At 52.7% G+C, this 27,751-nt stretch overlaps 2 protein-coding genes across 7 annotated transcripts; one reads left to right on the forward strand and one right to left on the reverse strand.

Moving 5' to 3' along the window:
* Positions 1-4,866: 4,866 nt before the first annotated feature.
* SNU13 (small nuclear ribonucleoprotein 13) lies at positions 4,867-11,845 on the reverse strand. Of its 2 annotated transcripts, none has more exons than XM_002721386.5 (3): positions 11,707-11,845; positions 7,341-7,461; positions 4,867-5,889 (listed from the first exon to the last, which is right to left on the reverse strand). In XM_002721386.5, exons 1-3 carry the CDS (start codon positions 11,707-11,709, stop codon positions 5,627-5,629), a joined length of 387 nt encoding a protein of 128 aa, XP_002721432.1. In that variant the 5' UTR covers positions 11,710-11,845; the 3' UTR covers positions 4,867-5,626. The 2 variants fall into 2 exon arrangements, with proteins under 2 accessions (XP_002721432.1, XP_051690005.1); XM_051834045.2 differs by lacking the exon at positions 11,707-11,845 and adding an exon at positions 11,394-11,525.
* On the forward strand, positions 11,585-27,258 carry CUNH22orf46 (chromosome unknown C22orf46 homolog). Of its 5 annotated transcripts, none has more exons than XM_051834026.2 (3): positions 11,585-11,923; positions 18,242-18,301; positions 21,595-27,258. In XM_051834026.2, the coding sequence occupies exons 1-3, from the start codon at positions 11,708-11,710 to the stop codon at positions 26,089-26,091; spliced, it is 4,773 nt and encodes a 1,590-aa protein (XP_051689986.2). In that variant the 5' UTR covers positions 11,585-11,707; the 3' UTR covers positions 26,092-27,258. The 5 variants fall into 5 exon arrangements, 4 of the variants coding, with proteins under 4 accessions (XP_051689986.2, XP_051689984.2, XP_051689983.2 ...); XM_051834024.2 differs by having other exon boundaries at positions 11,800-11,923; positions 17,599-18,301; positions 21,595-27,257; XM_051834023.2 differs by lacking the exon at positions 11,585-11,923 and adding an exon at positions 11,967-12,081 and having other exon boundaries at positions 17,599-18,301; positions 21,595-27,257.
* Positions 27,259-27,751: the final 493 nt, after the last annotated feature.

The following is a 27,751-nucleotide window of genomic DNA, read 5'->3' on the forward strand; positions in this document are numbered from 1 at the left end:
CTGCATGGGTAGCACTGCAGTCAGAACCATCTGTGTTAACTTTTATCCCCCAAAGCTCTGAGCGTGGGAACTCTTGTCGCGTCTCTTCCTCCGTGGTCTCACTCTGCCTCACTAAGGTAGAGAGAGGTGAAACAGGTCATTCAAGGTCACTCAGCTAATGGGAGGCGGAGCTTGGACTCAGGCTCCAGAGTGAGCGACCCTAACCACAGAGCTGCGCCCCCAGGACCCAGCCTGGAGGGCTGAGAGCAGGGTGAAGATGTGGGGACAACCCTGCGCCCGTACAGGATGCCCGCACTGCAGGTGGCAGCTTTACCCGCTACACCACAGCACCAGCCCCCTTCTTCCTTCCTTCCTTCCCAAGAGAACAATGATGCCCCTTTTGTCTACCAGCCTATCCCCAAGCACATACACTTGCTAATGCCATAGGTGCAGTGCAACCCCGCTGACAGAGAAGAGGGACTAGGGAATAATGGATACAAAGTCCCAAGAACTCTCCCTTCTCCATCTATCAGCTTGCGATCATTTATTTTTCCAATGAAAAGACCAACTTCATTTGCGTTCCAAAACTTAAAGCCAGGACACACGATACACAGGACTCCAGTGAGAAACGCTCTTCAGGCCAAGCGTCTGGTTCGTGAGTCCCCAACAGAGTTCATGCACATCCCTGTCGCAATGTGCAGTCCCTCCCGTTCCAGCAATACAGAATCTTGCAGCTGCTTCCCAGGGCTGGCCCGGAACGACTGCCCGCCTGCCCGCCCGCCTGCCTGGGCCGTCGAGGGGCTCAGGCTGCCCTTCTGTGCCAGAGCACTGCTACAGGTGCGAGGGCCCTGCACACATTTCTGCTAAGGGCAAGGATCAGAAATTGTCAGACGTGAGTTCAAGCTAAAAAACAGAATGTGGGGGCTGGCGCTGTGGCAGAGTGGGTAAAGCCACAGCCCTTGGTGCCAGCATGCCATATTGGCACTGGTTCAAGTCCCAGCTACTCCACTTCCAATCCAGCCCCCTGCAAAGGCACCTGGGAAAGCAGAAGATGGCCCATGTGCTTGGGCCCCTGCACCCACGTGCAAGACCTGGAAGAAGCTGCCTGCTCCTGGCTTCAGGTTGGCCCAGCTCCACCCACTGCAAACCTCTGAGTGAACCAGCAGATGGAAGACCTAACTCTGCCTTTTAAATAAAAAAAAAAAAAAAAAAAGTGACAAGGCTAGGATAAAAGAGATGGGCGATTCTAGATGTCTGAATTAAGACTAGGGGAAAGGGGCCAGAGCTGCGGTATAGCAGGTAAAGCCTCCATATGGTCATCAGTTCAGAGTCCTGACTGCTCCACTTCTGATCCAGCTCTCTGCTGTGGCCTGGGAAAGCAACAGAGGATGGCCCAAGTGCTTGGGCCCCTGCACTTGCATGGGAGACCCGCAAGAAGCTCCTGGCTTCATGCTGGCCCAGCTCCAGCTGTTGCGACCATGTGGGGAGTGAAGCAGCAGATGGAAGACCTCCCTCTCTGCCCCTGCCTCTCTGTAACTCTTTCAAATAAAATAAATCTTAAAAAAAAAAAAAAAAAGACTAGGATGAGGAAAAGCAAGTACAATAAGGGGATGGGAGGTACCAAGAACTTCAGACAGCAGCAGGTTTGGAGGTTTAACAAACAAAATAAGAAACCCTGAAAGACGGAACTTGCAGGGGGCCAACAGGACAGGCAGTGAAGGCCCCTAGAAGCAGGGAAAAGCGCCCTGTGGCCGTTTCTTCAGGAGCTGAATACAAATCTATGGCCTCCTCTCTGAAGGCTCCCAGAGCAGTGGGAAGTGAGCTGACACTCAAAGTAGGCTGGGGGCCGGTGCTGTGGCATAGCAGGTAAAGCTGCCGCCTGCAGTGCTGGCATCCCATGTGGGTGCCAGTTCGAGACCCGGCTGCTCCACTTCCGATCCAGCTCCCTGCTATGGCCTGGGAAAGCAGTAGAGGATGGCCCAAGTCCTTGGGCTCCAGTACCCATGTGGGAGACCCGGAAGAAGCTCCTGGCTTCAGATCAGCACAGCTTTGGCTGTTGCAGCCATCTGGGGAGTGAACCATCGGATGGAAGACCTTTCTCTATGAAACTCTTTCAAGTAAATTAAAAAAAAAAAAAAAGTAGGCCGGATTCCAGGAGCCCTGCCCCCCCCCCCCCCCCCCCCGCTCCTAACATCTTATAAGTGGGCCCTTGCTTCCATTTAGGTGTAGGACAGATTCTTTTCTTCGTTTTTTAAGGATTTATTTCTTTATCTGAAAGTAAGGGAGAGGAAGAGACAGATTTTCCTTCTGCTGGTTTACTCCCCAAATGGCTGCAACAGGCAGCGCTGGGCCAGGCTGAAGCCAAGAGTCATCCGGGTCTCCCATGTGGGTCTGCTGCTTTGCCAGATGCATTAGCAGGGAGCTGGATTGGAAGCCAAGCAGCTGGGAGTTGAACTGGTGTTCAAATGGGATGCCGGCATCGCAGGTGTTGGTCTTAACCTGCTACACCACAATGCTGGGCCCAAAGATGGATTCTTTTTTTTTAAAGATTTTTTATTTGAAAGACAGAGTTAGAGAGAGAGGTGGAGGTCTTCCGTCCGCTGGTTCAATCCCCAGATAGCTGCCAACGGCTAGAGCTGAGTTGATCCGAAGCCAGGAACCAGGATCTTCTTTCGGATCTCCTACGTGGGTGCAGGGGCCCAAGCACTTGGGCCATCTTCCACTGCTTTCCCAGGCCATAGCAGAGAGCTGGATCGGGAGTGAAGCAGCCGGGACTGAACCAGTGCCCATATGGGATGCTGGCGCTTCAGGACAGGGCTTTAACCCCCCCGTGCCACAGAGCTGGCCCCCAAAGATGTATTTTTTTTTTTTTTTTTTTTTTTGACAGGCAGAGTGGACAGTGAGAGAGAGAGAGACAGAGAGAAAGGTCTTCCTTTGCCATTGGTTCACCTTCCAATGGCCGCCGCGGCCGGCGCACCGCGCTGATCCGATGGCAGGAGCCAGGAGCCAGGTGCTTTTCCTGGTCTCCCATGGGGTGCAGGGCCCAAGCACCTGGGCCATCCTCCACTGCACTCCCTGGCCACAGCAGAGGGCTGGCCTGGAAGAGGGGCAACCGGGACAGAATCCGGCGCCCCGACCGGGACTAGAACCCGGTGTGCCGGCGCCGCTAGGCGGAGCATTAGCCTAGTGAGCCACGGCGCCGGCCCAAAGATGGATTCTTAAGCTCCCCTCTCTCAAGTTATTTGTCTTTTGGATTACGATTATAAAAGTATGTACACAACAGAACACTACCTGGTACCCCACCCACAAGTAAATATAACTGCTCCAGTAGGCACAGCACAGGCCTCAGCAGGACAGGGTGCTTCCTACTGGAGCAGGTACACAGCCCAAATTTATATCATCTATCCTCACTGATCTGACCACTGTTGTACTGTTACTTGAACCGTAAAAGGAAATTCCTGCAGCTAAGGTTACCGGGCTCTTAGGTAGGTAACAAGAGGCAGGGGAGGCGCTGGCGCCATGGCACACTAGGTTAATCCTCCGCCTGCGGCACCGGCATCCCATATGGGTGCCAGTTCTAGTCCCGGTTGCTCCTCTTCCATTCCCGCTCTGCTGTGGCCTGGCATAGCAGTGGAGGATGGCCCAAGTGCTTGGGCCCCTGCACCCACACAGGAGATCCGGAGAAAGCAGTTCTGGCCGTGGCGGCCATTTGGGGAGTGAACCAATGGAAGGAAGACCTTTCTCTCTGTCTCTGTCTGTAAAAAATAAAAAAAAAGAGGCAGGGGAGCTGTCAATATCAATCCTGCACATGGGGGCCGGCATTGTGGTGCAGTGGGTTAAAGTCCTGGCCAGAAGCACCCGCATCCCATATGGGCGCTGGTTCTAGTCCCGGCTGCTCCTTTCTGATCCAGCTCTCTGCTATGGCCTGGGAAAGCAGTAGAAAGGCCCAAGTCCTTGGACCCCTGCACCCACGTGGGAGACCTGGAAGAAGCTCTTGGCTCCTGGCTTTGGATCAGTGCAACTCCAGCCATTGCGGTCATCTGGGGAGTGAATCAGTGGATAGAAGACCTAACTCTTTCAAATAAATTTATTTTTAAAAAAGAAAAAAAATCCTGCATGTGCAAGGGCTACTGGGAATGAAATCTGCAACACCGGTTCTCGACTGTGGGTGACTCCCCCCAGGGAACATGTGGCAATGTCTGGACACGTTTTCAATGGTGATTCTACTGCCACCTAATGAGTAGAGGCCAAGGACGCTGCTAAACACCCAACACAGGTCGCCCCTATAAAAAGGTTTAACCAGCACCAGGTGTCACGTGGTGAGGCCGCAGAGCCTGTTCTACAAAGGCGGCCACACGGCGGTGACCGAGTCTGTGTGAGAGGACATTCAGAGGTGGTTTCTCTGTTGTCTCTCAGCAAAAGTTTGAAGTTTTACTCTAGTTTTTTTTTTTTTTTTTTTTTTTTGACAGGCAGAGTGGACAGTGAGAGAGAGAGAGAGAGAGACAGAGAGAAAGGTCTTCCTTTTGCCGTTGGTTCACCCTCCAATGGCTGCCGCGGCCAGTGTGCTGCGGCCGGCGCACCGTGCTGATCCGATGGCAGGAGCCAGGTACTTATCCTGGTCTCCCATGGGGTGCAGGGCCCAAGGACTTGGGCCATCCTCCACTGCACTCCCGGGCCACAGCAGAGAGCTGGCCTGGAAGAGGGGCAACCGGGACAGAATCCGGCGCCCTGACCGGGACTAGAACCCGGTGTGCCGGCGCTGCAAGGCGGAGGATTAGCCAAGTGAGCCGCGGCGCCGGCCTGAAGTTTTACTCTAGTGATGCTGCCTTTCTTAATTCAAATATTAACTGGGTATCTACTAAGAATCAGGCACTTCCACACTTTAAATTGGAAATATGAACATGTTTTTATTAAGATCTCACAATGAATGACATGTTAGCTGTCGTGATAAAGAATCCATGGCCCACGGTGGCAGGAGAGCGCTCAGCCAGTGCCCCGTGTCCACTGAAGACGGCCCATCCAGAGAGGGTGTTTCCTGGGATTCCACCCACTGCACTGCGGCTTCCAGCCACGCCTCCAAGACGTTCCCAGAATCCTTCATTCAGCACCAGCTGACCCTCTGCCACTCCTGACTCCTTCAAGTCCCAGGTCAAAGGCCTGTCTCATTCAGCCAGCCACATGGAGCCCCATGCCACCCTCAGGGTCGAGGACACAATGTCACACCAGGAGCAAACACCAGGGGTACATGAGCACACAGTGCTTGGACAGGAGCCTAACAACCTCAGAATCCAGGCTTTCTTCCCAGTCATACACGATCCCCTACAGAGCAAAGGCGGCTTCTCACTCATGCTAACAGGTACGGAAGGATTCCGTATGCCGGGCACAGGGACACAAGGTGGCCAGTGTTCACTCCCAGGATCCCCCGCTGCCCCTCCGGCCTCTGAGGGCCGCCTCACTGCATTATTCACGAGGGGGAACAGGATGGCAGGGAGACGGGGAGAAACAACCCTGTAAACAAGATACAAAAATGCAGAGACCAGGTTTCATACTACGGTATTTTATCACAGAAAGCAGCTGAAAATGCTACACTAACACACACTATGATACAGGGCCTCAGGCGCGGGGAGCGGTCAGCCGGAGGGCGCGGTTACACCAAGAGCCTCTCGATGGACTGCTGAATGGACTGGATCTGCTGCTTCAGTTGTGACCCTTCTTTGATGGTGACGGAACAGGCGATGACAGGCCTCGAGACCCCACAGGCCCGGCCCAGGGCCTGCTTGGAGCGCACAAACACGTAGGGCACGTTCTTGTCCTCACACAGCAGCGGGAGATGCAAGATGATCTCCAGGGGCTCGGCGTCTGCTGCCATCACAATGAACTCTGAGATGCCCCTGTTGAGGGTCTTGGTGGCTGTGGAGACAGGGACGAGAGGCGAATGGGTGAAGCGCGGCTTGTGCGGGGCAGTCTCCAGGGAACTGAATGACAGGTCCAAGAACACTGGGCACAGCACCTGGCACCAGCAAGTCTGGAGCAGCCGGGTGTGATACGGGACGCCAACACCAGTGAACCCGTCACCTTCAACGCCTTTCTCAAGCCTCCCATCAAACCCATTACTCGTCTTCAAACACAACCTGAGCCTGACCACTTCCTCACCTTCCTGTGCTGCCACTTGTCCAGGGAACCATCATCTCCTGCCTGGCCAACCGCTATGGCACCCACAGGCCCGGCCAGCACACAGCACTGCCCACGCGAGCTGACACCAAGGACTCGGCTCTCTGCTCAAACTCCGCCTCCCCAGAAAGGCTTCCCCAGAACACTCCACCTAGAAAGACCCCACCACGGCCACGCCCTCCCCCTTGCCCTACTTATGTTCCTCTCCAGCTCCTACTAGAATGCGACCTCCAAGGCGGCAGGGACTTAACTCGCTCACCACACACCACCAGCATACAGACATGTGCCCGGTACACAGAAGGCGATTCATGAATGGGCACACGAGTATCTGGAGCTGAGACAGAGGCATGGGAAGCTGCTGCTCCTCCCTCCCTAACTCCCGTGAGCACGTTACTGGAACCGAAGCCGATGACACCAAGCTTCTCCACTCGAGGACCCGAGGTACCTCTGGGCCTAGCGCCGTGCAAGGAATAGCAAAAGGAAGAAGATGGTCCTGTCGGCGAGTCCGCATCTGCCTGAGGAGCCAAACCTCACACCCTCGCCTAGCCAGGCTGACCTGGGCGTGCCGCGTGAGAACAGAGACCTCGCAAGAGAGCGAGAGGAGCTCCCTCCGCTGGGCCCTGCTCTGCCAGGCTCCGCGGCTGTAGTGTGAGGCGCAGAGGCCCAGGGACTGTCTGCTTCATCTTCTTCCAGCTACACGGGGAAAACCCATTCCAGCGGTTCTCCGCAATCTCACACCCAGGGAAAAATGCCTAGCAGTTCAATGAGCCTCTCCAAAGACAAAACAACTCTCTCACCGCAACCGACTTAGCCCCTGGCTAAAGACCGTCCTATGCACCTCTGCCACATGCAATCATTCCACTAAGAAATCACTGGTTTCTTCCTTTAAAAACGAACGAACACACCCACACAAAAGCAACGTTTCTGAGAACCAGATGAATGTTAATTACTCATGATGGCTCTGGGGAAGCCATAAAGTTAACAGAGTCTCTACCCAAGTGTCTGTTCAGCAAAGTAACATAAAGAGAAAAAAAATTGAGCCCATTAGTCTTCAGCATTTAATGCCCAAACGCAGCTCTAAGTCCCCGCGTGGGTTACAGTATTCAGCCTCCCTCCCACTGGAAATCCGGACCAGAGGCCGGAGAGACCGGTGCCTTCAACACTGCCCAGAGCACCAGGGGCCGCCTTACCCTCGTTGGCCCCTTTCCGAAGCTGCTTGTAGTTACACGACTGCTGAACCAGGTCCAGGAGCTTCTTGGTGAGGTGGGCATCTGCAAGGGGGTAGGCTTTTGGATTCACATCCGCTTCAGTCTGTGGAGGAAGCAAGAGAGTAATAACACTGGCCTGCAAACTCATAGCTTGGAAAAACCAAAATATGCTTGTAAGGCTAAAAAGGAGTTAGTAATTATACAGCCCAATACTGTATACGAACCCATATGTGTTTTTATTTACCACTCTTTAGCCTAATGTTTGGTAAATTTACAACAAATGGATCATAAATGGGCTCCTATCATTCAACATCCATTGAGTTATACCAGGTAATCTTTAAATCCAAATTCCCATATTCAATCCCAAATTTACTCAATCAAAATTAAGGGATAATCTACTATATACAGTAGAAAGTTCCCTCCACTCCCCCTCCCCTATGCAAATCTTTCTATCCTCAATGAGAACTCTGGTTTCCAACACCAAGTTTTTTTTTTTTTTTTTTTTTTTTTTTCAGGGTGAGTGATAAACAGCAGTTAAGTTGTCAGGTCCCAGAACAACACTTGGGTTCAAATCCTGGCCCCATTCCTGATGCCAGCTTCCTGCTAACACGCATCTAGAGAGAGAAGCAACAGCTTAAGTAGCTGAGGAGTCTGTTACCCACTTGGGAGAGCCAGGCTGACTTCCCAGCTCCTGGCTCTGGCCTGGTCCAGTCCTGGCTATTACGGGCATTTGGGAGAGTGAACCAGCAGATGGGAGATATGTTTCTCTGCCTTCCAAAAACAATTTTTTTCTCCTTTCACTTATTCTACCCTACAGTATGCAAAAATGGTTCCTGAATTGCTATATCCAATACCACTTCTACCAACAAACTCACCATGGTCAAAATTTCTTTTTGCTTTTAGGATATATTCTACCAAAGAATCCAGTGAAAGTTCTATGTTTGAAAGTTATTCAAGGGGCCAGTGCTGTGGCACACAGGTTAAAGCCCCAGCCTGTAGTGCCGGCATCCCATATGGGCACCAGTTCGAGTCCTGGCTGTTCCACTACCGATGCAGCTCTCTGCTGTGGCCTGGGAAAGCAGCAGAAGATGGCCCAAGTCCTTGGGCTCTTGCACTCGCATGGAAAATCCAGAGGAAGCTCCTGGCTTTGGATCAGCTCAGCTCTGGCCATTGCAGTCATTTGGGGAGTGAACCAGCAGATGGAAGACCTCTTTCTCTCTGCCTCTCTGTAACCCCGCCTTTCAAATAAATAAAACATCTTAAAAAAAAAAAAGTTTATGAAAAGTAGAATTAAAAAGATAAGCTTAGCAAAAATTTCTGAGATCCATACATACGGTTTTTTCATAATATGCTTCTTCTTTTTAAAACAATTTTTTAAAAAAAGATTTCATTTATTTCAAAGAGTTACAGAGAGAGAGCTAGAGCCAGAGACAGACAGAGGTCTTCCATCTGCTGGTTCAATTTCCAAATGGCCACGATAGCTAGAGCTGGGGGCTGATCTGAAGCCAGTTTCCGGGTCTCCCACACAGGTGCAGGGGCCGAAGCAGTTGGGTGTCTTCTACTGCTTTCCCAGGCCAGAGCAGAGCTGGATCTGAAGTGGAGCAGCGAGAACTCAAACCAGCGCCCATACAGGATGCGAGCTTTAACCCACTGTGCCATAGCCCCAGTCCCACATTCTGATTTTTCTTAAGATTGATTTATTTAATCTGAAAGGCAGAGCTACAGAGAGAGACAGAAATCTATTTGCTAGTTCACTCCCCAGATGGCCACCATGGATGGAGCTGGGCCAGGCTGAAGCCAGGAGTTTCCTCTGGGTTTCCCAGGTAGGTGCAGGAGCCCAAGCGCTTGGGCCATTTTCCACTGCTTTTCCCAGGCCATTAGCAGGGAGCTAGATCAGAAGTGGAACAGCTGGGATTTGAACCAGTGCCCATATGGGATTCTAGCATTGCAGGTGGTGGCTTTACCTGCTATACCACAGCGCCAGCCCTGAAAAGTCTGAATTCCCAGGTGCTTGAGATCTGGCTGTTGTGGCCATTTGAAAAGTGAGCCAGTGGATGAAAGATCTCTGTCACTCTGCTCTTCAAATAAATTAATTAAAAAAAAGCAAACTTCTCATGACTTAACAACAAAAAGATTAATTAAACAAAACAAAAATGGAGTCACCCATACTATATGGGCACTGGTTTGAGTCCTAGCTGCTCCACTTCAGATCCAGCTCCCTGTTGATATGCTTGGGAAAGCAGCAAAAGATAGCCTCGTGCTTGGGCCCATGTCACCCGTGGGAGACCTGAACAGTTTCTGGCTCTTGGCTATGGCCTGGTCCAACCTTGGCCATCGTGGCCATTTGGGGAATGAACCAGCAGATGAAGATCAATCCCTTTCTGTAACTCTTTCAATTAAGTAAATAAATCTTTGGGAAAATTTTCATTTATTTCAGAGGCAGAGAGTGTGAGTGCTCCCATTTGCTGGCTCACTCCCTAAATGAGAGCTCAATGCAGGTCTTCCACGTGGACTGCTGCCTCCCAGCGTCTGCATTAACAGGAGGCTGGAAACACCGCCAAGAGGTGGGCAATGAACCCAGGCGCTCCAACGCGGGATGCGGGCATCTCAGGCGTCAGGATAGCGCCTGCCACTCCATCCTCTCATTTTCTATTCCTTCTGTGGTTACCTGAGAAGTCAACGTGCCCGTAACTTATCAGATGCTCAGCACACCACCCTCTTCCCAATGAGGGAGTCAGCACTTCAGATCCAGTCACTCCTCGCTGAGTACTTCCACTCTGCAAACCAGGGTTCTCAACTCTCCATAGACATCAAATGCACGAAGAGGACGACTTCAGAACCCACGACAAAAACCTTCACCTTCTACCATCAGTCAACAGAAACGATGGGACTCTAAAACCAAGTTGCCCAGCTTACAAACACGAATGCAAACTTGCCAACGTGTAAGGGGTAAATGAGCCAGCCAATTTAAATCCCTACACCAGACAGCCAAAACCGACCACGTTTTGATTCAACAAACACAGCCACGCCCCATAACATTTGAGTTTCTCGTCAACGATCAACCTCATACACCTGTGTGGTCCCATAAAACCGTCATGGAGCTGGAAAACGCCCACAGCCTGGTGGTCCTGTAGCCATGGCAACTCTGCAGCCATCCAAGGCGGGGGATTTGTGGTGACGCTGACGCGGGAAACCCCTGGTAACAAGTGACCACTTTCTATTTACTATTACTGTAGAGGGATCTGCTTCCACCTGGGCGACGTGGAGCAACTGACCTGAACCATCTAGTCTGCGCAGGGACTGGCACAGCAGGCGGCCAGCAGCGCAGTTCCCAGGACCCGCGCGGCCGGTGCTCGCTCTCCCTGCCCGGCTTCGGGGCTACCTGTTCACAGTGCGCTCAGTCCCGATCGGACCCTCGCGTCCACAGGCACGGTCCTCCCACTGTACAGTTAGGTAAGCTGCGGAGTTCAACCCGAGATCACTCGATCCCAAACCTGCCTCAGATGAGCCCTGGCTCCGACACACGAGCTTCAAAACGACGGGCGGGAGGGGGAGGCAGCCCCCCAGGGATCCGAGCTCCCGTGGAATGACTGAACCCCACTATGGACTCCACTTCCTCACCAAGGGCCGACCCGAGCCCGCCACACCACCGCCACGACCCGGACTCTCCCTAAGCGATTAGTAAGAAAAGCTGCCGACAGCCAGGGGCTCAGAGGAGCTGCACGCGGTGGCTCGAGGTTGGCAGCCTGAACCTCTCCCGCGCCCCAGGTCACTCCACACTCCCCACCGCCCCCAGACGCCAGGGGCCCCGTTAATCCCCGGCACACGTGACCCGCGGCCCGCTCTGGGCGCGGACCCAAGGGAGAACTCCGTCTCCGGAGCCCCCAGCACTGGGAAAGGGGCGGGCTGGGTAGAAGACGGTGATCCAGAGTCCAGGCGGCTAAGCCATGCCCTAGAGATCGTAAAAGATAAGGAAAAAGAGAAAGGAAAAAAGAAGGGAGCCATTTAAAAAAAAAAAAAAAAACAACTTTCTACCATCGCCCACGTGGGCTGCTCCTTCCCAGGCTCTGCCCCTTCCGGGCTCACCGAGGCCTCCGGCCAGGGGAACGGACAGCTGCAAACACCGCCGACACAGCGGGCGGCCCTGAGCTTCCCGAGTTCTAACGTGGGGCCGGGGCTGCCGGGACCCTGCGGCTGCCCGGGCTCCAACCCCGGGCCGAGCGGCCGAGCCCGAGCCGGAGCCCGGCGGCCGAGCCCGCGCACTTCCCGACCTCCCGGCAGGACGGCGAGCGAGCCGAAACCCCGGGGTGCCCAGCTCCCGGCCCGCAGGCCCGGCGCACGCACTCACCATGGCTGCGGCTCCGCGGGCTCGCCACTCGCGACGAACAACCGCCGACGTCAAAGAAGAAGCCGGAAACTGCCCAGAAAATAAGCCGGAAGTGGCGCCCACGCGCGGCAGGAAGCGGAAGTGGCGTCACACGAGCGGGCGGAAGCGGAAGTGGCGTCACACGGGCGAGCGGACCTCGGCCACGAGGGGGCGCCGTCGCGGAGGCGGCCTCCCGCTTGTGAGGCACCCTATGCTTGTTGTTTTTATTAGCGTTTTATAAATTTTGGGCACAAAGTGAGTTAATCATCGAAAAGAAAGGGCGACAGAGGTTTTACTACTCCAGCGCCAGCTCACTTTCGGGCACATTCTTGCGCTTGTCTTTCTGACCCTACCCTGGTGAGGAGAGATAAATTACAGGCAATTTATTTTTATTTTTTATTTATTTATTTGAAAGTCCGAGTTACACAGAGAGAGGAGAGGGAGAGGCCTTCCACTCGCTGGTTCACTCCGCAGGTGGCCACAACAGCTGGAGCTGTGCTGATCCGAAGCCAGGAGCCAGGAGCTTCTCTGGGTCTCCCACGGGGGTGCAGGGGCCCAGGGATTAGGCCATCTTCCACTGCTGTCCCAGGCCACAGCAGAGAGCGGGAGGGGAAGTGGAGCAGCTGGGTCTTGAACCCGTGCCCATACGGGATGCTGGCGCTTCAGGCCAGGGTGTTAACCTGCTGTGCCACAGCGTAGGCCCCACAGGCAATTTCAGATGTTCTTCCTCATCACATCTCTTGTCAGCGTCCCTGATGGAGGCTGAATTAGAATCCATTAAATGAGGAATCAGGAGGAAGAGCAGATTTGGGGTAAGGGAGTAGGAGTTGAGTTTCTGTCAGGTTGAGTGTGAAATATCTTAGGACACCTACTTTTTTTTTTTTTCTTTTTCTTTTTTGACAGAGTTAGACAGAGAGAGAGAGACAGAGAGAAAGGTCTTCCTTTTCTGTTGGTTCAGTCCCCAAATGGCCGCTACGGCCGGTGCGCTGTGGCTGGTGCACTGCGCCAATCTGAAGCCAGGAGCCAGGTGCCTCCTCCTGGTCTCCCATGCAGGTGCAGGGCCCAAGCACTTGGGCCATCCTCCACTGCACTCCCGGGCCACAGCAGAGAGCTGGACTGGAAGAGGAGCAACCGGGACTAGAACCTGGCACCCCAACTGGACTAGAACCCGGGGTGCCGGCGCCGCAGGCGGAGGATTAGCCAAGTGAGCCACAGCACTGGCCAGGACACCTACTTTCTAATAGCCAGAACCTCACTCTTTTCTCAATTCTTCCCCAAATCTCCATTATTTATGGCTGAACTCATGCCTCACCACCCCCAAGACAGCCTCCTCGATTCTCATGGCCCTTCCTCATGCCTCTCCAACATGATGCCGTGCACATCAGGAGACCACTTGGATCCAACCCAAACTAGACCATCCGGGGCTAATTCCATTGGAAGTCTCCAAGTGAGAGCTGGCAGAACCCTAAGGGTCATGCAACGGCATTTCTTAGTTTCACACAGGGAGCCAGGTCTAGAGAAGGGAAGCTGCTTGCCCACGGTGGTCACAGAGTGACACAGGGGTGCAGCTGGAACTGCACGTTAGGGTGACCTGGGTTACGTCCACCACATCTGGTTGCCCTTCCTGCAATGTGTCGGGGCATGAGGCAACAGGCTCCAACACTGAACATCAGTTACGTCAAAGATGCTCTGGTCTCACTATGCAGATCTGGTAGGATTAGGATGTGTCAAAAATACTGTTTCCAAACTAAGAAGTTTCCACTCGTGACTCCAGTTTAACAGTAAAACGTGTGATATGGACTCTGTTCCTCACCTCTGTTGGATCCTGCTGCATGTCTCCGTATTAATTGGACCTCTGTTGGTCCTGAAACTTTACGATTCCAACTCACGGACACCAATGTATTCTTGCCATTTGTTTCTTAGGTGTCCTTTATAACAACTTTTGATCATTATTTGGCCTACCTTGCATCTTGGACCATCATCCCAGATCTCTTTTGTAACGAGTAATAGAGATGTTTTTATGACCATGAGGAATGAGACAATACACTCTACCTAATTATATAATTCTGTTTCCAACTATATAATAACTCATTTTTCATGTTCTTTCAGAGCCATCCAATCCTTTTGTATTTTGCAGTTTCCCTTGCTATCTATTTATTTTGAAAGTCAAGTTACAGAGAAAGAGAGAGAGAGACAGAGCTATCTCCTATCCACGGTCTACTTCTCCAGATGGCTTCAATGGCCAGGGATGGGCCAGGCCAAAGCCAGGAGCCAGGAGCTTCATCTGTGTCTTCTGTGTGGGTGGCAGGGGCCCAAACACTTGGGCCATCTTCTGCTTCTTTTCCCAGGCCATTAGCAGGGAGCTGGACCAGAAGTAGAGTAGCCATGACACAAACCAGTGCCCATATGGGATTCTAGTGTTGCGGGCGAAGGCTTAACCTGCGATGCCACAGTGCCAGTCCCCCTTGCTAGTAATTTAATACATGTTCATGAGTGCTCTCCAGAGCAGTTTGCCTTAGAAATTTACCACACACGTGTGTTTGGCCTGAGTTGTTAGCCCCTTTCCACTAGCGTTCTCCCTTGGCACCCATGCTGCATCCCTACTCACCTTCTTTTGCTATCCTGAGCACATATTCATATCATATCACATGTTCATATCCTGAACCATATCCATCACCCTATATTGAGTGATTTGTTCAACTATGCTGCTTAGAGAACTCCTGTTCAACACGTCTTCAATGAAACCTCTAATCACCCTGACTAGGTAACTGCCCTGCTGGATGGAGCCACAGACCTCCACACTTGCTCTCTATAGCACTTGTCAGCCTTGTCTTTATTCAGTGTTGGCCGTCCCAACCACACTGACGGCTCCAGGAGAGCAGTGCTTGCAACTGCTTTGGACACTTTGATACTGCTGTGGTTTGCCTGTTTGTCCCTCCAAACTCGGGACTTTAGTCCCCAGAGACGTAAGTTAATGGTCCTGCCAATTACCAGTGTTTATAAAGAGGGGGCCCTTAGGATGTGATTAGACTGGATTATGTCATTAGGATAGAATTCCCATGTTTGAGTCCTAGTGGATTATAAGGAAAGGGAAAGGAAACCGCATGGAAATACAGGCACGTGTGCTCCTTGTTTCTTGTTATGTGACGCCCTGTGCCACCTCAGTAAGAATGCCATGGCCAAAGGCTGAACCAAGCCAGATTTTGGACTGTGAACCTTCAGAATCATGAGCCAAAATGAATCTCTTTTCTTCATAAAGTAACCTGCCTCGGATATTTTACTAAAATTGGGAATGGGGCCGGCACTGTGGCGCACTAGGTGAATCCTCCACCTGTGGTGCTGGCATCCCACATGGGCGCCAGTTCTAGTCCTGGTTGCTCCTCTTCCTGTCCAGCTGTCAAATCCACTGCAACATAGTTGAGAAATCAACTGCAACACTGGGATAGCAGTAGAAGATGGCCCAGCTGCTTGGGCCCCTGCACCTGCATGGGAGATCAGGAAGAAGCACCTGGCTCCTGGCTTTGGATCAGCACAGCTCCAGCTGTTGTGGCCATTTGGGGAGTAAACCAACGGAAGGAAGATCTTTCTCTCTGTCTCTCTCACTGTCTGTAACTCTACCTGTCAAATAAATAAATAAATAAATAAAATCTTTTTTTAAAAATAAAATTGTGAAAAGCTGACCAAAAAGATATCTATCTTCTAGTACCATGCCTGGCCTAAAGGAGATACTTTTTTGCTTAGGGATCTTTGGTGGCAAAAAAACACCACAGCTGGCGCTATGGTATAGTAGGCTAAGCCTCTGCCTGTGGTGATGGAATCCCATAGGTGCCAGTTTGTGTCCCAGGAGCTCCTCTTCTGATTTAGCTCTCTGCTCATAGCCTGGGAAAACAGCGAAAAATAGTCCAAGTCCTTGGGCCCCTGCACCCATATGGGAGACCTGGAAGAAGCTCCTGGCTTCAGCCTGGCCCAGCTCCAGCCATTGCAACCATTTGGAGAGTGAACAGGTGGATGGATGACCTTTCTCTCTGTCTCTCCCTCCCTCTGTAACTACCTCTCAGAGAAACAAATCCAAAACAAAAACAAAAAGGAATTAGGGGGACTTCTTTTATAGTGGGACTCAGAGGCTCAAGGGGGACTGGTTGTGAGTATGAAACTTGCCCTACAGTCTCACTCCATTTTTGTCCTCTAGCCAAAGACAACCAGGAACACGCCTATAGTGCTATGATTTGCAACAAGGGAGAACACACACCCCAAGGGTGTGTGTGAAGATAGAGGTAAAGAAGTTAGAAGATTTGGGCTTGCGTTAGGTGCTTTGAGAGGGTTCAAGGACGTGGAGTTTGTTCTAGATTAGATGCTGCTAGCAAGCTTGAGTATTTCTATGGTTGGGCATATTAATAAATCTGTCTATAAGGTGGGAGGAATGAAATTAGCCTAGAGCTATAATTGGCAAATTATATTATTTATTTATTATTTTAATCAATTATTAATTTATTTATTATATCATATTAGGATAAGAGAATATTTATTTTTGTGGTTTGGACAGTGTTCAGACATGATTAAGGAATGATCTTATTTTTGTCTTTGTTATCAGAGTGGCTTTTTCTGATATTGATGTTCTATGAAATTATTTATGTTTGTGATGCAGTGGGTCAAAGCCACTGCCTGCAGCACCAGCATCCCATATGGGTGCCAGTTCAAGTCCCGGCTGCTCTACTTCCAATCCAGCTCTCTGCTAATGCACTCAGGAAAGCAGCGGAGGATAGCCCAAGTCCTTGGGCCCCTGCACCCACATGGGAGACCCAGAGGAAGCTCCTGGCTCCTAGCTTCAGATCGGCTCGGCGCTGGCCATTGCAGCCATTTGGGGAGTGGACCAGCAGATGGAAGACCTCTCTGCCTCTCTGTAACTCTGCCTTTCAGATAAATAAATAAATCTTAAAAAAAAAAAAAAAGACCTAGGGTCCTGGCAGAGAGAGCTCAGTTGGCCAAACTTAGGCTATACCTCCACTCTGACTGTCCTGGGTCCCTGAGAGTATTATCAGGTACAATCTGGGGTGACACATTCAACTGGGATACATTGTAGGGTATTTTCTTCTTTAATTTATTTGAAAGAATTACAGAGGGAAGCCGAGACAGAGGGAGAGAGAGAGGTCTTCCATCCTCTGGTTCACTCCCCAGATGGCCACAATGGTCAGAGCTGGACCAATCTGAAGCTAGGGACCAGGAGCTTCTTCTAGGTCTCCTACGTGGGTGCAGAGGCCCAAGGACTTGAACCATCTTCTGCTGCTTTCCCAGGTGATAGCAGAGAGCTGGGTCGGAAGTAGAATAGCCAGGTTCGAACTGCTACCCATATGGGATGCTGGCACTGCAGGCAGCGGCTTTACCTGCTAGGCCAGAGAGCCGGCCCTGACAGGGATATTCAAAACAAATTCTTCGGGCCTACACTGTGGTGTAGTGAGTTGAGGCCACTGCCTGCAGTGCTGGCATCCCATATGGGCACTGGTTCAAGACTCGGCTGCTCCACTTCTGATCCAGCTCTTTGCTATGGCCTGGGAAGGCAGTAGAAGATGGCCCAAGTCCTTGGGCCCCTGCACCCACGTGGGAGACCTAGAGGAAGCTCCTGATTCCTGGATTTGGATTGGCACAGCTCCAGCCATTGTGGCCATCTGGGGAGTGAGCCAGCGGATAGAAGACTTCTCTCTGCCTTTGCCTCTGCCTCTCTGTAACTCTTCGTTTCAAATAAATAAATATATCTTTAAAAAACAACAACAACAAATTCTTTGGGGCTGGCACTGTGGCGTAGCAAGTAAAGCCGCTGCCTGCAGTGCTGGCATCCCATATGGGCGCTGGTTTGAGTCTCTGCTGCTCCACTTCCAGTCCAGCTCTCTGCTACGGCCTGGGAAAGCAGTAGAAGATGACCCAAGTCCTTGGACCCCTGCACCTGCATGGGAGACCTGGAAGAAGCTCCTGGCTCCTGGTTTCCAGATCGGCACAGCTCTGCCCATTGCAGCCAATTGGGGAGTGAACCATTGGATAGAAGACCTCTCTCTCTCTCTCTCTCTTTCTCTCTCTCTGCCTCTCCTTCTCTCTGTGTGTAACTCTGACTGTCAAATAAACAAATCTTTAAAAGAAAAAAACCAAATTCTTCCTCTTAATTCTGTTGAGCAGTTTCATTGCCTCAGCTGACGCGGGGATGCCGGCCAGCTCTGCAGCCAGAGCTGACTGGGGCATCAGGCTCCTTTGTGACGTTGCCTCAGTGACAGGGTGGCTATGTGGTGAGTTACCCCGCCCTGGACTCCTGGGGGTCAGTCATGCCAGCCCTGTGCTCCAGCTCCCCAAGACCATCCCTGACCTGACTTCTGCCATGTTGCTGCCGCTACTGGGCGCCTGTGCTTTGGTGGGGCCATGCTATGGCCCTGAGTGGGAGCCGGTGCAGGACCTGCTTTCCCAGAACCGCAGCTGCAGGGACCCTCGGTGCCGTGGCAACCTGCTCATCCTCTGCCTCTTTCTGGTTTGGCAGGTCCAGCACTATTGGTACAAGGTCACCAGGACTCGTTCCAGTGTGAGGAAGGTCATCAAGGTGAGGGCCCCACACCTCCATTCTCCTTCCCTCAGCACATTACTGTCCTGGTAACTTGCTACAGGGACCCTACTTCCTGCCTTATGAATCAGACACAAATTAGAAGGAAGCTTAGATGGGTTAGGGAGAGCATCATGCAGGCCCCAAACTCACATTAAGAAACCGACCATTACCAGCGCCTAGAAGTGTGCAGTCGCAACTGCTGCTTTCGTTGTTTTGTTCTCAAGATTTATTTACTGGGGCTGGTGCTGTGGCATAGCAGGTAAAGCCACTGCCTGCCGTGCCGGCATCCCATGTGGGTGCTAGTTCAAGTCCTGGCTGCTCCACATCCAATCTAGTTCTCTGCTATGGCCTCAGAAAGCAGTGGAAGATGACCCAAGTCCTTGGGCCCCTGCACCTGCACGGTAGACCCAGAAGAAGCTCCTGGCTCCTGGCTTCAGATAGGTCCAGCAGCTATTTGGGAGTGTACCAGAGGACGGAAGACCTCTCTCTCTCTCTCTCTCTCTCTCTGGCTCTGCCTCTCTGTAACTCTGCCTTCAAATAAATAAATCTTTAAAAAATATTTATTTGAAAGGTACAGACAGACAGACAGACACACACACACACACACACGGTGGGGGGGGGCGGAATCTTCCATCTTTCCATCTGCTTGTTCATTTCCCAAATGGCCAAATGACTAGGGCGGGGCCAGGTTGAAGCCAGGAGCCTAGAACTCCATCAAGGTTTTCCAAATGGGTGGCAGAGGCCCATGTACCTGGGCCATCATCTGCTGCTTTCTCAGGCACATTAGCAGGGGGCTGGATCAAAAGTGGAGCAGCCTGGACTTGACCTGGTGGGTGCTCCAGGAGGGGATGCTGGTATTGCAGGTAGCAGCTTAACCTGGTTCTCCACAACGCCAACCCCTGCTAATTTCTAACTCCATAGAGCAGTTTTGTCTGTGAACATTGTTTGGCAAGTATTCTTTTGGACCTGGATGAAGTCCAACATTATGCATATGAGCCAGAACAAACTTTCATTTCATTTATTTATTTGAGAGAATGAGACAGAGAGAGGGAGAGAGTGACAGAGCTGTCATCCGCTAGTTCATTCCCCAAATGCTGACAATGCTGGGGTTAGGTGGAGCAGGATGAAGTAAGGAGCTGGGAACTCAGTTTGAGTCTCCCATGTGCGTGGCAGGAACCCAATTTCTTGAGCCACTGCCCCTGCCTCTGAGGGTGTGCCTTAGCGGGAAGTTGGAATTAGTAGCTGGAGACGGGGACTGAACCCAGGTACGCTAATGTGGGATGTGGGCATCCTAACAGCAGCTTAAGGGCTGGGCCAAATACCCACTCCTGTAACCAACCTTTCTTTTTTGTAACCAACTTTCTTTGTTTGATGATTTTATTTACTTATTTGAGAGGCAGAGTTACAGACAGCGAGAGGGAGACACAGAGAGAGAGGTCTTCCATCCACTGGTTCATTCCCCAAATGGCTGCAACGGCTAGAGCTGCGCAGATCCAAAGCCAGGAGCAAGGTGCTTCTTCCAGGTCTCCCACATGGGTGCAGGGCCCAAGCACTTGGGCCATCGCCATCCTCCACTGCTTTCCTGGGCCACAGCAGAGAGCTGGACTGGAAGAGAAGCAGCCGGGACTAGAGCCGGGGCCCATATGGGATGCCGGCGCCGCAGGTGGATGATTAATTTACTATGCCACAGTGCCGGCCCCTGTAACCAACTTTTAAAAATAGATCATAGTTGGGGCTGGCATCATGGTAAGCTTCCACCTGTGATGTCAGCATCACATTTGGGCACCAGTTGGAGTCCTGGCTGCTCCACTTCTGATTTAGCTCCCTACTAATGGCCTGGGAAAGCAGCAGAAGATGGCCCAAGTGCTTGGGCCCCTGAACCCACAGGGTAGACCATTTGGAGGGCAAACTAGTAGATAGAAGATCTCTCTGTTTCTCCCTCTCTCTGTTTCTCTGCTTCTCAAATAAATAAATAAGTAAATTTTTAAAAAATAGATTGTAGGGGCTGGCACTGTGGCATAGCAGATTAAGCTGCTGCCTGCAGTTCTGGCATCCCATAAGGGCACTGGTTTAAGACACGGCTGCTCCACTTCTGATCCAGCTCCCTGCTAATGCTCCTGGGATAGCAGTAGAGGATGGCCCAGGTATTTGGGCCTCTGTACCCACATGGGAGACCCGGATGAAGCTCCTGGCTTCAGCCTGGCCCAGCCCCCGCTATCACAGTCATCTGGGGAGTGAACCAGCAGATGGAAGCTCTCTCTCTCTTCCTCCTAATTCTGCCTTTCAAAAGAAAAAAAAAAAAAAGATCACAGCACCTTGCTGCTCAAAACCTGCAGTGGCTCCTCTGTGGCTCTCTGTCACTCTCAGGATAAAAATCTAAACCCTTCCCCATAACTTCAAGACCCTCCATGGCCAGTCCTCTGTCCGTGACCTCCTCTCCCCATGCGCTCCATTCCATTTTGAACATACAGACCTCCTTGCGGTACACATGACCTAGTTCCATTCTCAGGGCCTTTGCAGTGAATGTTTCCGCTGCCTAAGTAAATGCTCCGTCCTCAGATCTCATCAGGTCTCCAGCCAACCGTCACCTCCTTCAAGAGGCCTTCTCTGACCACTCTGCCTGAAGGGGCTAACTCCACCTTGTACTCTTCTTTCATTTCCATTTTTAAAGAATGATTATTTATTTATTTGAAAGGCAGAATTATGGAGACAGAGGGAGAAACACAGAGAAAAGTTCTATCTGGTGGTTCACTCCTCAGATGGCTGCAACAGCTGAGGCTAGGCAGGCTGACGTCCACCTGGGTCTCCCATGTGGGTGGCAGGGCTCCAAGCACTTGGACCATCTTCCACTGCTTTCCTGGGGACATTAGCAGGGAGCTAGGCCAGACACGGAGCAGCTGGTATTTGAACCAGCGCCCATAAGGGATGCTGGCATCGCAGGTGGTGGCTGAACTTGCTGCGCCACAATACCTGTTCCTTCATTAGAACACTTTCGAGACCTAACACTTGAAATACCTGGTTATTGTCTTACCCCTACGTCTAGAACATAGCTGCCGGTAGAGACACTGTCTTGTTCACGCTGGTACCCTCAGCACCTAGAACGGTGCCTGGCTCCGAGGAAGCTCCTCATCTTTCTTGAATGGATGAATACCGATTGCCTAAGGAAAGCAACTCCCCTTTTCCGGGCCCGAGCATCCCCATCTGGATAATGGGGGTGGTAATTCCAATCTGCGGGGATTTAATGAGCTACTGTGTGTGTAAAGGTTTTGCTTCTTGGTTCTAACCTCCAGGTGCCACCAGAGAAAGGGGTAGTGCCCTCGACAAGATGTGAAACTTTCTTCAGACTGAACCCTGAAGCCTTCAGTTCTGGACAGTTCAGGGGCTTGGATGCTCATGTCCTGCAGTGGGCACACAGGCAGAGATGGGGCTCCCGGAGAAGCCTCCAGAAGTCGTGGACCCAGTGCCTCCTCTCTCGGCAGCATCCATGTCAAGGGCCCCTATGGGGTGTCCGCTCCCTCTCTGAGCCCACCTTTTGTACCACCTCTTTCTCAAGCACCTGTCTGCTCTCTCAGGACAGTTCCTGGGAAGCACAGCGGGTACCCTGGTATCTCAGTGATGGCCAAACTCGTCCTGCCCTGGACATCTGCCAAAGGAAGGAGCAGCTGCTGGTTCACTCCCAGGAAAGGCTGGTGCCGCCGGAGCCTGCTGTCGGCATGAGGTCCCTCCCCACCTCCATGACCTTAGCCATCTCTCTCCCAAATCTTCCTTCAGCTCACAGGCTACAGTTCTGCTCCAGGGGATTCCTGCCTGATCTTTCCAACCAACCACTGGGGATGTCTACCTGGGAGTCCCGGGACTGCCCACAAGAGGCCGGGGCAGCAGGGAATAAAACCCAGACAGTAAGCAGAGAGGATGGCGGAGAGACACAGGCTCCAGGGTGGGCAGACCAGAGAGAGAACGCAGAGGGGGTTGCTTGGGAAATTCAGGCTTTTGGGGGTCAACTCCCAGTAGACTTGGGAATGGGGAGTGCTGTAGAGCCCAGGATCCTGGAGTGTGGAAACCAGAGACTGAAGATAAATGAAACTGATGGAGAGATCCTGATACCAGGGCAGGGAAATCAGGAGCAGATGAGAACTGAGGATGGAGCCAAAAACGAGGAACCAAAGAAGAGAGTCCATGAGGAGGCTGGCGCTAAGAATCTTCCTGAAACCCAGGCACATATGGGAGAGAACCCAGAACAGATCACATGTAAATCTGATGTAGAGACGCAAACACCAGAGTGGGGCAACTGGGACAAGAATGGAGTTGAGGGTGCTGTGGAGACCGAGGTATTCAAGGGGAATAACGAGGAAGGGGCCAGAGGAGGGCATGGAGAGCTCCAGGCCCACGGACTGGGGAAGCAGGGCCAGAGTGGAGGTGAGGGTGGAGAGGAGACCCAGATGCCAGAGGAGCGGAAGCAAGACCAGGGTAGAGGCGATGCAGGAGCCAGAGTTCAGGCAGAAGAGGGGAGAAACAAGGACCAGGCTGGAGGTGAGGATGCCGCACAGACCCCGACATCCAGGAGGGAGAACCTGGGAGAAGTCAAACGAGAGGATGATGTAGAGAGCCAGGCCCTGAAGTGGGAGAAACAGGAGCACAACAGAGGTGAGACCGTTCCAGAGAGCCAGACACCAGGAGGGGAGAGGCAGGGGCAGGGTGGAAGTGAGAAAGACGGAAAGATCCAAGTCTCTTGGGGAGAGAACCAGAAAGCATCAAAACCTGAAATGCAAGTTGAGTGGGGAAACCAGGCTCTGGGAAGAGGGGAGGGTGCTGGGGAAACGCAGACATGTAAGAGGGCAACGATCAGGGAGATCAGAGTGGAGGACTGGGTGGTGATCCGGGCACCGTGGTGGGGAAACCAGAGACTAGCGGCAAGCAAGATTGACAGAAAGTACAAGATGCCATGCTGTGGGGATCAGAAGCAGACTGAAGGTGAGCGTACAGCAGAAATCCAGGCACTGGAGGAGGAAGAACAGAGAAAGTGTGGATGTGAGGATGGTGCAAGTACTTTGGCACCCCCGGCTAAAATCCAGGGACAGTTAAGATGCGAAACTGCCCTGGAGGTCCATCCAGCAGGGCAGAGGAACAAGGAGTGGTTTGGAGATGAGAACGGAACAGACAGTCGGGTACTACGGAAGAGAGACGTGAGAGGGGTTAGAGGCGAGGATGGTACAGAGACCCAGGAACTTGGTGAAGAAAATCAGCGTCTGTTAGGAAGCAAACTGCATGCAAAGATTGATCCACCAAAGTGGAAGAATCAAGACCACGCTGGAGGGACGGATGGTGCCGATCCCCACACATCTGAGGTGGAGAACTGGGGAGAAGCAACACGTAAAATTGATGGAGAAACCCACTCGGCAGCATGGAAGACAGAGGAGCCGGTCGGAGGTGAGAGTGTTGCCGAGAGTCAAATACAAGGGAAGAGAAACCTGAGACAGGCTGGAGGAGAGCATGGCACGGGGACCTGGGCCCCTGGAGTGGGGAACCAGAGGCAGTTAGGAAATGACACTGCTGGAAAGATCCATTTACCAGGGTGGGAGAACCAGGAGCCGATGGGAGATAAGGATGGAGCAGAAATTCAGGTTCCGGAGAAGGAGAAATGCAGAGATCCTGGAGGTGACCCTCAGAGGCCTGAGAGAGAGAACCAGGGACAGTCCGATGGTGAAAAAGGAGGGAGCCATTCCCCAGGGAGGAGGAGATGGGAGAAGACTGCAGAGAATCAGGCATCAGAGAAGAGAAGCCAGAGAGAGGCTCAGAGGAGGAAGCGGAGACTTCAGAGAAAGAACCAGAGACTGCCAGGAAGTAAAGTTAGTGGGAAGACCTGCTCATCCGTGTGGGAGAGCCCGCGACGTCCTGGAGGTGGGAATGGTGCAAAAACTCAGCCGCAAGGCAGGAGAATCCTGAGGGGGACACCGGGCGCTGGCGGCACAGTGACTCAGGCACCGGGAGGAGACGGCCAGGGGCCATTAGGAAGTGAAATCGACCAGGGGATCCAGACACAAGGACAAGGAAGCCAGAACAAGGGTGGAGATGAGGATGCTGCAGAAACCCAGGGAGCAGGGAGCCAGAGAGGGCACAGGGCGCAGGATGCTGGAGAGCCGCGAGTACCCAGAACAGGAAGCAGGGACCGAGTCAGCGGACAGAGCTCCACGAGGGCCCGGCGCCAAGTCGGCTCTTCTGGGGGTGAGGGGCCCGCGGGCAGGAAGCGCAGCCTGGCACGGACCCCAGACTTCCCCGGCCCCGGCTATGCAGCAGAGGCTGCGGAGGCGTCCACTCCTGCTCCCTGGGCTGAGATGAAGCCTCTCCCCTGCTGGGGTGAGGCCTTCCTGCTGGCCAGTGGGGAGGGAGAGCATCTGGCTAGCCAGGGCTTGGCCCCTGTCAGTGAGCTCAGATCAGCCTCCCAGCACATCCAACCTGAATCCCAGAGACAGCAAAGCGACAAAGGGATGGGTCCAGAGAAGGCCTCCAGCCGGAAGCAGCAGCCGAGGAACCCTGAGTCCCTGGCTGCCCCCTTGGGCGTACGCTCTGGCTGCCCCTGTCTCCTAGGTGACCAACCCCCGCCAGCCGCCACGGCCCTGACCGGTATTCCCACTGCCCTCACCGTCTCACCCAAGTGGCCAGTACTCAAGAAGAGCAAACGGCTGCTCCTGGAGTCCCTCATGAGGCGAAGGATTGCACACCTGCAGTGGGGCCTCCCCAGGCGGATCCTGGAATCCTATTTGCTGTATAACTTCTTTGGATCTTGCTCAGTGCCTCTGGCCGGGGTGAGGCCCTCTGGATTATGTATGGGCCAGGAGTTCCAGGGACAGCAGGAAAGGCGCTGTGAAGCCCAGAGCGCCGTGTTAGCCATTAAGTCTCCAAAGAGGCCCCAGAGGCTTCAGTCCCCAGGAAGCAGCTCGGAACTTCCTGCCCAGGCCACAGCTCTGGAGGAAGACAGACTAAAGCCAGTGGGCATTTCCTTCCCACCTCCAAAGCCCAGGAGATCCAAGCCACCAGGGGGCACCAGAGAACCACAAGTGATCCAGGAAGCGCTTCCTAGGGCCAAACTGCCTGCTTCCAGTAACTTCAAGCCTGCAGCAGAGACCAGGAGCTGGTGTGGCCCAGAAAGGGTCCGAGAGCCTTGCAGTGAGAACAGCAGGTGCAGGAACGCGGTCAGGCCAGAGATCTCCCAGGCAGAAGCAAGGGCTCCCTGGAGAGGGAGGACCTTGTCTTTTGGGGCAGGCCACGGTCAGCACAGGAAGGAGCACGTATCCTGGGGAGCCTGTAAGCCCTCGAGACTCAGATATCAGCAGCTCGCACCCTGGAGAAGAGGAAGCCTGGATTCTGTGGAGGGCAGAGGGGCTGGGCAGAAGCCTGCTTCCTCTTCCACAAACAGCCCCAGCTTCAAAGGCAGTCTCCACGCCACTGCAGCCAGGCTGAGCGTGACCATCCTGAGCAAGATGTCCTGGTCCCCACGGCTGGCCAAGCCCCAGCCCTCGGCCCCCGACCTCAGCCCCAAGGACCCCGAGTCTGAGTCTGCCCTGCTTCCCAAAGCGGATGACCCTCACGCAGGGGAGGACAGCGTCCGAGTCCGCACTGCTGCTGCGGGGGACCTCCAGCCGCCAGGTCCCCGCGAGACAGAAAGCCCCTGGGGTCAGGGGGCGCCTGGGCACCCAAACAGGACCTCATGGAATCCACTGGCCCCCCACAAGTTAGCTTTTACAAGGCACTGGAGAGATTTTCTCCTCCAGTGTGGCTTGAAAAAGTAGGCCGCAGGCCCAGAGTCCACAGGACACATCAGAGAAGCAGGACAGTGGCCTGTTGACCCCGCGAGCCTCTAATAAAGTTGGTTATCTGGGCCCTGTGGATTCCTGAATTCTCTGGCATATGTTTCCTGGGGATTGCTTGTGGGGCTTGGGATACATTGTGCAGAAGCCACTTCTACTCCAGAGAATGTGGGTTAGCTCAATGCCACCTGCTGAACACTTCCCCTCCCCAGATTCTCACAGAGGTTCACTAAGGCTTCTGTCATGGTGCTGTCCTGCCCGTGTCCCAGGCTGATCCTGGTTGAGGTAAGACACTCAAGCAGTCTCTCAGCTGACTGGAGGTAGGGGCAGTGCTCTTTATGGGACACTATTCAGGTGCTTTTGGTTACAAGGAAGGTAGCAGATCACTGGGATCTATGCTCCTGAGGTTCTGCTACCTAGAAAAGACCTAAAGGTGGGGCCGGCGCTGTGGCGCAGCGGGTTAACACCCTGGCCTGAAGCGCCGGCATCCCATATGGGCACTGGTTCTAGTCCCAGCAGCTCCTCTTCCGATCCAGCTCTCTGTTATGGCCTGGGAAAGTAGTAGAAGATGGCCCAAGTCCTTGGGCCCCTGCACTCACATGGGAGACCTGGAAGAAGCTCCTGGCTCCTGGCTTCAGATCAATGCAGCTCCAGCTATTGCGGCCAGCTGGGCAGTAAACCAGCAGATGGAAGTCCTCTCTCTGTCTCTACCTGTCTGTGTAACTCTGACTTTCAAATAAATAAATGAATCTTAAAAAAAAGAAAGAAAAGAAAAATGCCCTACACTGGATTTAAAAAAATAAGAAAAGACCTAAAGGAAGAACTATTACCACTTCTCAATTCTCAAGTATTGCCAACCATAATTATTTGTTGTTTTTTCTTGGCCCATCATGGGACATTCTAGAGCTGTTTTACTCATGGCCCTATCTTCAAATACAGTCTTCAACAGAGGTAGACATATCTTTTTGAGGAGCACCATTACCTGGGGGTAATTTAGTCTGTAGCAACAGATAATCAATCAACACATATGTAATCTATTGTAATAGTTTTCTTGTCTGTCTGGATTTGTGTCTCTTGAGAGCAAGCATTCTACTCTCTCTTTTGCTTACTTTTGAATCCCCTAGCTCCTAGCAGTCTCTGGCTCGATTTTTTTTTTTTTTTTGACAGGCAGAGTGGACAGAGAGAGAGACAGAGAGAAAGGTCTTCCTTTGCGTTTGGTTCACCCTCCAATGGCCGCCGCGGCTGGCGCGTTGCTGCCGGCGCACCGCGCTGATCCGATGGCAGGAGCCAGGTGCTTCTGGTCTCCCATGGGGTGCAGGGCCCAAGCACTTGGGCCATCCTCCACTGTACTCCCTGGCCACAGCAGAGAGCTGGCCTGGAAGAGGGGCAACCAGGACAGAATCTGGCGCCCTGACCAGGACTAGAACCCGGTGTGCCAGTGCCACAAGGCGGAGGATTAGCCTAGTGAGCCGCGGCACAGGCCCGAATTTTTTTTTTTTTTTTGCCAAACAGAATATTACTTTTTTGAATTTAAAAAGAAAATAATAGTATTTAATAATATGGAAGCTAAGCATGCCATCTTTCTCTGAAAAAAGTTTACAAGTCTTTGTACATTTTTGTTGTAAAAATGTATAGAATATCA

The sequence above is a fragment of the Oryctolagus cuniculus genome, chromosome 11 (assembly GCF_964237555.1).
Source record: "Oryctolagus cuniculus chromosome 11, mOryCun1.1, whole genome shotgun sequence".
Lineage (NCBI taxonomy): Eukaryota > Metazoa > Chordata > Mammalia > Lagomorpha > Leporidae > Oryctolagus > Oryctolagus cuniculus.

What these genes read in the sequence shown, in the direction of transcription:
- SNU13 (XM_002721386.5), bottom strand. An exon ending in TCGGAAAGGGGCCAACGAGG is followed by an intron (nt 5,890 to 7,340) that starts GTAAGGCGGCCC and finishes CTGTCTCCACAG; the next exon opens with CCACCAAGACCCTCAACAGG.
- CUNH22orf46 (XM_051834024.2), top strand. Translation starts at nt 17,915, where the DNA reads ATGCCGGCCAGCTCTGCAGCCAGAGCTGACTGGGGCATCAGGCTCCTT. An exon ending in GTGTGAGGAAGGTCATCAAG is followed by an intron (nt 18,302 to 21,594) that starts GTGAGGGCCCCA and finishes TCTAACCTCCAG; the next exon opens with GTGCCACCAGAGAAAGGGGT.